This window comes from Heteronotia binoei, chromosome 10 (assembly GCF_032191835.1).
Source record: "Heteronotia binoei isolate CCM8104 ecotype False Entrance Well chromosome 10, APGP_CSIRO_Hbin_v1, whole genome shotgun sequence".
NCBI classification, from domain to species: Eukaryota; Metazoa; Chordata; class Lepidosauria; order Squamata; family Gekkonidae; genus Heteronotia; species Heteronotia binoei.
In genome coordinates, this window is record NC_083232.1 from 84,538,080 (window position 1) to 84,550,748 (window position 12,669).

General features: G+C 41.8%; 1 protein-coding gene across 9 annotated transcripts in view; it reads left to right on the forward strand.

Moving 5' to 3' along the window:
* The window catches only part of HECW1 (HECT, C2 and WW domain containing E3 ubiquitin protein ligase 1), a 321,722-nt gene that overhangs the window by 226,262 nt on the left and 82,791 nt on the right, over positions 1–12,669 (forward strand). For all 9 annotated transcript variants that reach the window (XM_060247682.1, XM_060247678.1, XM_060247681.1 and 6 more), the window contains 2 exons: positions 1,740–1,841; positions 8,706–8,856. In XM_060247682.1, the coding sequence (XP_060103665.1) occupies positions 1,740–1,841; positions 8,706–8,856 (253 nt within the window). The remainder of the gene's footprint in view (positions 1–1,739; positions 1,842–8,705; positions 8,857–12,669) is intronic.

The following is a 12,669-nucleotide window of genomic DNA, read 5'->3' on the forward strand; positions in this document are numbered from 1 at the left end:
CACTTCACAGGGTGTCTGTTGTGGGGGAAGAAGATATAGGAGATTGTAAGCTGCTCTGAGTCTCTGATTCAGAGAGAAGGGCAGGGTATAAATCTGAAGTCTTCTTCTAAATGAATGACAGGGAGGAAGATAATTGTGTGATTAAATGGTAAATTTAAGAAAGGGTATCCATTGTGACCAAATGTAAAATAAGCTTTAAACTTATTAAACTGTTTAAATAATCAACTTTAAACATTTTTTTCAGCATGTAAAAAAGTGCAACATATCCATATGTTCCATCAATGACATTTGCTTATGACATTCCTTTCAGTGGTTGTGATATTGCCGAAAATCATAGAATTATGGATAAATTATAATTAGGGGGGGGAAATCCACATCATTTTTTGACAATATATTTTAAATGGCCTTTACGTGTAATTAAAGTCTTATGTTTGATTTGTTTTATCGTTCTCGTTTCAACTGTCATATCATTCTGGTTTCAACTATATTTTAAAACTTTTTAAATCGGAAGAAGCAGAACACCTGCTTTGCACACAGAAGGTATCAGGTTTCGTTCCGAGCATCTACAGAATATCAGGAAGGTGTTGGGAAAGACCTTTATCTGCCTAAGACCTTGATGCAATTCAAAGTGAACAATACTGAGCTAGATGGACTGGTTGTCTGACTCAGTATAAATTAGTTTGTTCTACTGTGAGCAGTTTGGCTAAAATCAGTACTACAGACTGCTAAAGATTCTGGCACAAAAAATATGTTAGCCATCCATAAGGTATTTTTTTTAACCAGAGGTTAACTTGATAAAGTTTTCGCAGTGATGTCACAACTACTTAAAGTAATTTTTCCCCCTCTTAAAATTGGTTTTTGTTTATATCTATTTTATAACACACTAAGTAGGCAAGAAATGACAAGCAGTGGGATAAAATTGGTGGGTCTCCAGTTGTCTCTGGGGAAATGTTCACTGAGTTCTTGAATCTAGATGTTGTGGGTTTGGAAGTTCTCACAGAGTTTTCTGGCATCATGTGCAACCTCAGGATGGTTGGAGTTCCTCAAGGAGATTCTGCTGATACCAGGAATGGCAAGTAAAATTTGCACAGATTGCAAGGGCAAAAGCACCTACTGCAGATATAAGCATAGATGCTGGCAGTAAAGGAAGGCAAAATGTCTAGTGAGATAAGTTTTTATCAACGAACATGGCCTAAACACCCCTCAAATTTAATTAAAGATCATTATGATGCCAGCCGTGAAAGCTTCAAACTAAAGATTCAAAAAATACTTCTGCACATTGTTGGCTCATCTCTTCTGTATTTCAGACAGCTTCTTCTTTATCTCAGGCCCCATCTTCCTCTTTTGCTGTCTTTCTCCTTCCTCACTCCCTCTTGTACCCTCATCTGTCTCTCACTTTCCTTTCTTTCTTCTGTTCCATAACACCGCTGTGTATCTGGAGAAGGTGGGGACTGACTCCAACCCATCGTTCCTTAATTGGGGATTAAGTAATCCATCATTCCTCCCTCCATGTTGAACCTTGAGATCTTCCTTTTGACTTTCAGTCTCTCTTTGTTTCGTATGTTATTCTAAAGCAGTGCTCAGACAGCAAAACTTTTATCACAGCAGCTGATACACCAGATTCTTGTCAGCCCGTAGCTAAGAAATCTTTGCAGCCATTTGTGTTTACAGGAGTGCATTTGTAACCGCTGTACAACATCCGTGAATGAATATGAACCTCTTGACTGTCTTATCCGTAGGTGATTGCCCTTTACTCCATAATTCTCAGCCAATCAACCAGCTTCCTTCCTTGAGGCCTGACCACCATCACTACCCTACCATTGATGAGCCTCTTCCACCAAGTAAGCGTTAGTTTTTAAAATATGTGTATCTATTACATTTTTACCTCAACAATTCCTGTTTGAAGAGTGCACACTGGTCGTCCTCTGTAATCAATGTGGGGGATGTGAGAATCCCTTTTTTCTGGTCTTTCTGAAACTCTTTTGGTTTCCCTTAAAATTCCTCTGGTGTTTGGCCTGAAGGATAAACCTCCAAATTTCTTTTGAAGTTTACTTTGGCCAAAAGAAGATTCCCACACGTAGAAGCTAGACTACATACTTTATAGGCCCAAGTTGAGCTGCATTAGTGTTTTGTTATCATCTGTTCCCTACTGAGCTAATAGCTTGTCAGGACTTGTGCAAAAAAAAAAAAGACTTCAGGAGAGTGTGGTATATTGTAACCAGTAATGTGCTTAATGTGTTCAAGAATCTATCTCCAGAAAGCTTCTATTAGTGGGCATTGCCACCAGCAGTGTGCAAATGTACCGACATTCCCACAGCCTTTCCAACGTAAGTTGGAATGCAATGAGGAAATCGAAGCAAGTCTTTTGGGGCTTAGGTACAGTTGGGTTAAAATCTTGAAGTTCTGTAGCTTCATATGACGAGATGATTAATTGGTCCAAGCAGATTTCCAAATTTCTGACCGGTGCTCTTCTGTAAGTTCTGTAACACAGTCTCTGTTCCAAGACTGTTGATAGTGGAGTATCTTCGGTTTGGTATCAGTAAGCGATATTTTGTAGATTTGTGACTTTCAGACCCTGAATGCCACAATCAGTCGTATCTAGTAGTTTTTCAAAGGCTGTCTGAGAAGTTGCTTCAGCAGGGATGGGCTCAGTTTGCTTCTGAATGGGCAGTTGCTTAGAATGACAAGCCAGCCCAGAAGCAGCAGCCTTATAGATGTAGAAGGGACTCTATTGGTCCCTTGTGTCACCTGATCCCTGCTGGGCTGGTAGCTATGGAATTGTACACCCATCTGCAGTGACAGCACTTCATGTGGCAGAGATCAAGAACAGCAATTGCCTTTACCTACAAATTACCACAGTTGTTCAAGGAGTATGACATTTGGGCCCCATTTCCAGCAACAGTGGCTTGAGATGTGTGTTAGATAGCTGCAGCATTGCTCTTTGACCTTCCGCTGTAGTGGCTAGGTCTCTTCAATCTAGCCTCCATAGCAGCATAGCTAGATGCCTGGATCCAGCCACAGGAGTCCGCAGCTCATGCAAATGATTTTGACACAACACTTTGCTGTGGTTCGCTTAAGCACTATATGGCAGAGGAGATCTTTGCTCTGAAAAGCAATCACATTCACAGAAGCGTATGACAGCTGTGTTGGAGCAACGAGTGCAAACTGATTGCCAGATAAGAGCCTATAGTACTCTGTTCAGTGAAGCAAAGGTTGCTCCAAACATTACAGATATACATGGAATACACAGCATATTGCATGTGATGTGCTCCAGGACTCAGAAAGGTAATACAGACTTGCTTCGGTGAGTGTACATATGACAGGAGACCAGGGTGAATCACGGCTCCCTGCAGGGTAAACTCTTGGTGTGTATGCACTGAAATAAATAATATATTACTTAGTGACACTGAAGATATACGCTATGTACCTTGTTAAGCTATTCTTAAGTTATTCCCAAAGGAAAACTGTGCCGTGTCTTCATATATCCCATCTGACAGTGAGCTTCCCACCAGCTAGTTTTCCTGTACAAATTACTGAATCGAATGGAAGCTGTTGCTCCTAACTGACACAACCTTGCAAAAAGGTGGAAGAAGAAACTAGTGGTTGGAGAAACTAGTGGTTGGAAAATAATAATGTTATTTTCACAGAGCCCTGATCCACCCTTGCAAGCACTGCAGATAAAAACAAATGCAATAGGATTGTATTAAGCTGAAAGGCAGAACATAGGGGAAGGGAAAAGAGGCAACCGGAAGAATTAAGCAGGAAGACAAACAATATTTGTTGAGCAGTGGGGCCAGCTTGGGAACCCCACCACCACCTTCAGAACAATTAGGCTTGTTCCTCTTCCAGACTGACTTCAGATTGTGAGCAGTACTGATTAGTTAATGCCTGTGATCGGGTTGGGGGGGCGGGGGGAACGCTGCCTTAGTGCTCAGAGCAGTTTGGTGGTTGTTTAAAAAAGGGTTTGGGAAGAATAACTAAATAAGTGTAAAAAATGGGGCACTTTGAAATAAGTAAGTTAAATAACCTTTGTAATGTCTCTTAGATTTCTCATCTATCTTTACCTCACTGGTGCACCTTCTGGAAGCCTCCTTGGGGGCACAATACACAGGAAAGTTCTCGTTCACATACACCACTGCACTGAATGGGAGCTGCCACTTCAGTGAGGTCTCAGGGGAGTGTTCTGGTTCCTTGGTGTATTAATGACCCCTTCAGCGGTATTTTTCAAAAGTGCAGAGGGAGGAACTGACCATAATCTGGAGAGAAAGAATTCTACCCTGTTGAAACAAAGTCTAGATTTCTTACCTACTAGAGACCCAAGCTAGCCCGATCTCCTCAGATCTTGGAAGAGAAGCAAGGTCAACCCTGGTTAGTATTTGGATGGGAGACCTCCAAGGAATACCAGGGTCAGGATGTGGAGGCAGCCAATGACAAACCACCTCTGAATGTCTCTTGCCTTGAAAACCCTACGGGGTCACCAGAAGTCAGCTGTGACTTGATGTCAAAAATTAACAACAGAGGCTTGCTGGTATGATCCTCAGACAGCGCATGGCACCCAGGAGCAAATCGCCATGCAGGCCAGGCTCCTGGAGTTGCAAATGTGTTTCGTATACATGGATTCTTCAGGACAATGCATACCTGCATTTCTCATCCTTTTGGATATGTCTTTTCCTAGAGGTCTGGGGAAGACAATGGCAAACCACCCCGTAAAAAGTCTGTCGTGAAAATGTCATGATGTGACGTCACCCCAAAGTCGGAAACGACCGGTGCTTACACAAGGGACTACCTTTACCTTTATTCCTAGAGGAGCACATAATTGCTTGTAATAACAGCAGTTTTCCAGTAGAGGGTGGAATCTGACCTATAACATGTTAACACTCCTATTGCTTTTCAAGACCCAAGTTATTGTTGCAGAATTGCAACATCCCGTGTCTTAAAAACAAAGCAAGGTTTGAAAACAAAGCTCAAATGTTTGCATTATGGAGGGTGCGAGGAGTGTGTCTGCTTGCTTCCCAGTGACCTTAGTAAATAATTCATCAGTCCACTGAGCTGCCAGTATTCCCTAACCTCATCAGCAGAGTTGATTGTCACCTTGTGGATGCAATAAAGGCCAAAGGAAGGCATCGACTGCCTAGAGGCCAGAAGTCTTATTAGAAGTCTGTTATAGGTTAAGGAAGAATGCAGAAATTGGGGGGCGGATTGCAAAACAGACAAATATTCCCCTCTCCTGCAATCTTTTCCAGCCAGTTTGCAAATGAGGGCAAATTAGATTTCAGATTAGCGCCTGCTATGCCACTGTTAAATTATTTAGGATGAATGTAGAATGTATTTGGGCCTGATAATTAAATCTGGGATGATTTCTAGGGATTCTATGGTGATGTTCGGTCCTGAGGGCACTTGGATGTAGCCTTCCTCTTTTTCATCCAAGTATATTACCAGTGGATCTAGCGAAAGTGTTCATTGCAGGATTTAATTAATACAATCCCCCAAGTGCTGGTATTTATCAATCGGAGAACAAACAGCTTCCAGAGTTCTCCTCTGCAGCTCCCGCTCACAGCACCGTTCTTCCAGCAACTGTGTATTCTGCATCCCTGACTGTGTCTGCCTTTCGCACGCAGCGCCAATTGAATATTTGCTGCGGAAATGGAATGATTTAATTCTCTGCTTGATTTGAAAGCCATGTAGGAACAGTAATTCTCCACAGTACAAGCAGCAGTCCACCCGAAAGATTTCCCCCCCAGCTTTTGCAATACGATTTCGCCAATTCCTGCATCGCTTCCAAACAGTAAATCACTTTGAGCAGAAAGAATCTTTTCTAAATCAGAAGATCCAGACAAGGATTATTGTGTGCTTGACTTGATGGAGAAAGAGCTACGTCTTGATTATTTTGCTCAGTTAAGGCCTAGTAATGAGGGTTAGTATGAGGCAAAATCCTCCTGAAAGTTCTGGAATATATAGAGCAGTTGAGAAGAAAACACAATCCCAGTAGTTATGTGGGGACTTATGCCTGACATATGTTTAACACACCACTAGACCCAATCCAGCTATGGTTAGTCATGACTAAGCTCTACTCAATCAAATGGACAAGTTTGTCACAATTAGCTATGAGAATCAGATTTGAGCTACATTTTCCACTATAGGAATTTCCACGGATTCCCCATTCTTGCTGCAGTCCTTTCCCCAACAGTGTCTTTCCTCTGGGTCCCCTACCTCCCAAGAGCAGAATGCCATGGAGATCAGTGGGCTGCAGTGGGAGAGGGGTGTCAGGTAAGCTCCATTCCACTGATGAAAACGTAGTCTGGCTCTAACCCTGTGTTTTATTTCATCTGGATCCAACAAGCGTTCCCTCTACGCTGAGTTAGTGTGAGCTAGCTCACCATTTTTTAGCCTTTGGCTCACACGTTTTTGTCTTCGCTCAGGAAAAACGGCCACAGAGGAAACTAATTCATGCAGTCGCTCACAACTTCAATGCCAGTCGCTCACAAAGTAGAATTTTTGCTCGCAAGACTCCGCTGCTTAGAGGGAGTATTGGATCCAACCCTATGTTTTGGATCCGGCCCGATGTTTCAGTGTGCCTTAAGTGGCAGTCCTGAATACACGTATTAGGGAATAAGATCCATGAGTATCAATGGAATGTTATTTTTAAGCAAAAGGGCAGGCGATCAGCTGTAGGTCAGTACACTCTCTCCTTTTGCCTCATCATTTGAATACTGCCTAGCATACATTGATCTACTTGAAGGCCAGTATTCCCAGTTTCAGGTTTTTCACTGATTACTACTCTTAGCGTGGAGAGGGAAACAAGGTCGCATGAAATGACACTAACCCAAAGACTGTTTTTGTTGCCAGTATATCCATGGATCCATAAGTTCTCCGTCTGTGGTATCATACACAACCTTGAAGCATATTGAGCGCGTCTTAAATACTTGGGGATGTGTATCAGAAAGTCTGGAGTGTGTTTACAACCCTGCCCCACTGCTTGTCATGCCAATAAGTTGTTTTTCCAAGGAAACTGAGCCGTTTCTAGCTCTGGGTTCTCCAGCTGGCATTTGCCACTGCGCTGTGGTCTACAAAGACTTTCTGCATGACTCATTGGATAATTACACATTGTTACAGGCTGGCTGGCTGTAACAATTCAAAATTCCTTGCTTTATAGCCTCAGTAAGGTATGGTGGGAATCTGTCTTTAAAACTTTGCATGTTTTGTTCAATCCATCAATGTATTTATTCAGCCAACTACCAGTTTTGTTGGCTTTTTAAAAAGCGACTTGAGGTTATTGGTTTGAGACAGTAACCATTCCACCTTGTGGTTTCTTTCTTCCTTCCAATCGCCAACCATGTGTCTTTTTTACCTTAGCTATGTTATTTCTATGTTTACCCTGACCTGGATGGCCCAGGCTAGCCTGGTCTCATCAGCTCTTGGAAGCTAAACAGGGTCAGTTGTGGTTAGTGCTTGGGCAGGAGACCACCAAGGACAATGGCGAATCACCTCTGTTTGTCTCTTGCCCTGGAAACCCTGTGTGATCGCCATAAATAGGACGTGACTCGATGGCATTTTCCACTACCATTGCTATGCATGCTCTCAGTCCTCTGAAGAACATATCTATAAAAAATTTAGGACGTATTACCATGCATCATGAAACTCATTATAAATAAGGCAACATTTGAAATAAAATGCAGTTTCTTCTTAATCCTCATCATCCTGACTCGGGTGCTCTCTGGGCATGCAGGAGTTCTCATGTCTTTCCCATTCCTATCTGCTTACGGCTTAGGACATTAGGAAACTTGGGAGTTACAGTTACAAAAAATGACATCTAATTTGACCATCCACCCACCGTCACCTGAGGGCTCATCACGTCATACTGGGATTTTAGCCTTTAATTGGCCTCTGTTTGTCAGTGTTGTAGGTGACAGTGATGTCAGAACCACACAATACAATACAATATAAAGTATACTCAGTGCAACTGTCCTAGCCGTTTGGGCGGAGGTCCCCCAAGCTTCTGGATTAATACTATAAAGTGCCGAACAGGAATTATAGCATGGTCTTATGCTAAAGTCTTGGCACTGGCTCCGATCTGACATTGACTTTGATCAATTCTGGACCATTTTGGCATACAATAAAACACATGATGCAACACGTATGCCCTTGTCTAGGACAAAAGGCTGCATTTTAAGAGGCCGCAATTACATCTTTAAGCCTCTGTCACTCCATTAAACTACTTTCTTTTCAGTCCAGCATTGATTTATTGATTTATTTGCATTTTGTATCATGAGCCTGAATGTGTTTGACCTCTGAAGGAGACCATTTTAGGCTAATGATGTTTTTAGCTTTCTATAATAAATGCATGTATTTTTGTTTATGATTGAATTATGTATCATTTGCTTAATTAATTTTTGGCCCTTAAATTGTATATTTACCTTGTAGGTTCCTTATTCCAGTTTTTGGATTAAGTTTCTTTCCTCTCTCTGTTTTTCCTATCCTGATCTGCCCAAATAGTGAGTTGAATGAAGTTATCCATCCATTTTGAAATCGTGTCTTTCACTTAAGAATGCCATTAGGTAGGATCTCGATGTTTGATATTAGCTATGTATTTTAAAAAGAGCAGTGCAAATTTGTTTCCCCAAGTCGTCTGGACATCTGGGTATCCTGAGACAAATGACTTCATTTTCTGTCTTTTCTAATTTTTTTAAAAAAATGTTTCATGCAAGATTGGGAAGCTCGCATAGACAGCCACGGACGGGTATTCTATGTCGATCATGTGAATCGAACCACCACTTGGCAGCGTCCAACTGCGGCTGCTACTCCTGATGGAATACGCAGATCGGGCTCAATCCAACAAATGGAGCAATTGAATCGACGGTAAGTGATGCTAGACCTGGTTCTTTTAGCAGCCCTAGCAAGAAAACTTGCAGTCTGTATGCATGCCTCTGGCTCATAGAGTCCTGACAAAAAACGTAAATTGATCTACGGATATTCCCATATGTAAATAAACCAGTCACATTCTGCTCTCTTCGCCAAGGCTGAGGAAAGACAACGAAGAATTTGAGAGCGGATGTGTCAGTTGTAGAGCATTTGTTTTGCATGGTGAAGGTCCCAGTTTTAGTCCCCAGCATCTCCAGTTAAAAAGGACCAGGCAGTAGATGATGTGAAAGACCTCTCCTGGAAATCCCAGAGAGCCACTACCAGTCAGAGTAGACAATACGGATCTTGATAGATCAATGTTCTGGTGAAGTATAAGCCAGCTTCACGTGTTCATGTGAAAATGTTATAATATACCAGGGGTGGCCAACGGTAGCTCTCCAGATGTTTTTTGCCTACAACTCCCATCAGCCCCAGCCATTGGCCATGCTGGCTGGGGCTGATGGGAGTTGTAGGCAAAAAACATCTGGAGAGCTACCGTTGGCCACCCCTGTAATAGAGGCATTGTTTTCTGTGATGTGTGCACTAACTTATTTTGTCCCGACCGTCATCTCTGATCTCACAGATTTTGCTGTTTGTTTAAAAAAAAAAAAACCACTACAAAACCTTGCAAATCTGTTTGACAGGAGAGGATAGTGATGTCTGCCACTTGCGGGAGCAGAGAAGCATACTACATAATAACATTAAGAGCCAAATTCTATGAAACGTTAACAAAATATCAAGTGTTAGGGTATTCCATAGCTTGCATAAAGAATCCTAGTCAAGGATAGGGATACTTAAACATCAGCCCATTTATATTGTTCTGATCGCTGGGTGTGATCAGGCAGTCGATTTTTTGATACTATTTATTTATTTGTGCAATTTTCATCCCACCAAAGCAGGCTCAGGGTGACTACACTCAAACCTTTTCACAGCTTATCTAATGGTTGCCGTATTCCTTGTTACACAGCACAGTGCTTCACAAGCAGCTTTTGCATACGCATGTTGTGACACGGCCAGATAGAATTCACCTCAGTCACTCGGTCAGTGCTGCATACCACTTTGCTCTGTAGCCAAAACATATAAGGTCAAATCAAACATCCAGCATGTAGACTGCTGGCAGATCAACACTATGTGTTTTTAAAAAATCCTACCATCTGCTCTCCCTTTCTGTATTCCTTAGTGATGGTAATGGCTATTGATCCATTGGGCAGGGATTCACACATACACAATTTGCCAAAGCATCATGAGAGTTGTAGTCCTCTTTTAATTTTTGTGTCTTAATATACACACACACACACATATATATATAATAAACTTGTGCAGCGCAGTAAAAGCAGCCCCCCTGCAAAAATAAATAAATAAAAAATTAAGTACTGGTTTAAAAAAAACTGCTGTGAGAACCCTGTAATAAAGGACATACTGTTTTGGGGAAAGTCATTTCTTGCACTCTCGAGTTTCTACTTGGCAACCATTGTGTCATGAGCAAGGACTGCTCTGATTGGCTGCTTTCGCATGTTCAAGCAACTAAGAGTTAGCATACCTAACACATGGCTGCAAACGAGTTTGAGCATTCTGATGGGATAGAGCTCTGGTGGGCTGCCCAATGGTAATTGCTGCCCAATGGAACAAAGCTGAGGTTTGGATCGCAACTATGGATCCAGGAAACGTAGATCTATGTGGCAAAATTCTTGGCATTCCCAGTCCTAAATCTGGTGTTTGTACTTTGGCATTAAGATATATGTTACTTCATGTTGTCAAAAGGGAAGCAACAGTATTTTTAGCTGGAGCCCAGTGTTTCTTGAAGAATTTAGTTCTGTCTTCATACATGTTGATGGATCTACCCAGGGATACATTTGCAGGCATCCTTTTATGCATAAGGTTGGGTTTATTTAATTCAACCATTACTAAGTGCTGCTGAAGATACACTTTGAAGCTCTTCATCCTTGTGAACAGATGCATCAAGACATCTCTCAAATCCATCTGAAATGCAGTCTTTTTCTTCCCAACTGGAAAATGTTCATGTCAGTGTTATTGCAGAAATGAGTTTGTCTTTTTTGGTTCGGTACACCCAAATGTGTTCCAAATTTCTTTTTTGAGCTCACTGCCAATCAAGCCAAGCAGAAAGAAGCAACTAAATGTGTGTGCTTCTTTTCTTTCTGGTTTTTTTGTCATATAATTTAGATTTCACTTGACATTATACCACAGCAAAATCAGTTTTGCACCTCTACCTCAGGAAATGTTTTTGTTTTTCTCTTCCTCCTGCTAACTATAATGAAACCACTTTCCATTGAAACAGCTAGGTCTGGAGTTTCTGTCCTCTAATTATACAGCTTAAAGGAGTGTGCAGACCAGTTGGGTTTTTTCCCTAGTTCTCTAAAAATGTCAAATGGTTGTCTTCCAAGTGCCAAGTGGGTAGAAAACTGGAGAGCCGGTGCAAAGCTTTCGCCTCTCAAGACAGCAAAACAGGATGGAAGTTCCGTGCATTGAGGTGGATGTTTCAAATCAATCAGCTCTCAGAAGATAGCCAGCAGTAATTGAAGTAGGCCTCTAAGGACTCTTAACTCCTCTTCTGAAAATGCCTGTTGTGCTTAAGAAATCATGACACCAAAGAGGCCCATAAGACGTTGCCAAAGTGTGCACTAGACACAAACCTAGTTCCAATAAGTATGGATAAAGTGGTGAATTGTGGGTGTGCCCTCTGATCAAGGTGGGGCCCCTCGTCTCCCTCAGAAAAACAATTCCAGTGATAGCTGTGTTAGACTGTGGTAACAAAATTAAACAGGAGTCCAGTAGCACTCTAAAGACAAACAAAGTGTACATGCCGTTGTGAGTTAGAGCTCAGATCATCACAGGCGGTAAATTCTGATTCATGAAAACTTATTCTCATTTAGTTGTTAAGTCTTTAAGGTGTTACCAGACCCATGTTTAATTTTTCCACAAAGAAACAGAAAACTAGTTCATCAGATAAAAGGCTAGGAGAGCACCCTCCTTCCTGATATAGTAAGTTTTCAAGGAATTTTTTAAAAGAAAATTCAGCCAGCCCACTCCCCATCCCCTATAATCTGACAGAGTACAGTTCAGATATGGAGTTACCATAACATACATTGTTTGTGAGAATTAGGAGCCAGAGAAAGTATTAGAAGGGAGCAACAATATATGGGGCTTCCCTGGTGTCCTTAACAGTGCCCCACATTTCATGACAGGGGCAATGAAAAATACAACATGATGCTATTAGAGTACTGGCTAATTGGTCTTACATGTTAGGGGGAAGGGGGAGAGTTAGCATACACTACATCCAAGAATTTATAGCCCCTTTATTCCTTACAGCGTGTTCTTTTGTCCTCATTGGGGGATGAGGACAAAACTTTTTACTAAAGTTTCTATATTACAGGCCCAAAATAAATACTGGTTACCTCATTCTTTGCCATTTTCAGCTGCAGCTCAGTATAGTTAAGTATTGCTTTAAAAGGCCATGTACACCATTGGATCTTGAGTGAACTTTGCTTGGAAATGCGGGGATTTAGTCAGTGAGTCTGATGTTTGGCCATTACCTGCAACACTGCCAAAACAGGTGATCTGAGACATTCACAGAGGAAGTAATCATAACAGACATCCTGCTGGATCAATCCAGTGATCATTCTTATCCAGCATCCCATTTTACGCCATGGCCAACTGAATGCACATTGTCTAAGGGCCAACAGGACTGGTGTGGATTTTCCCCAGTGAATTTATTGCATTCCCTGCTTTCCTACCCACCTGAGAACGCAAAGC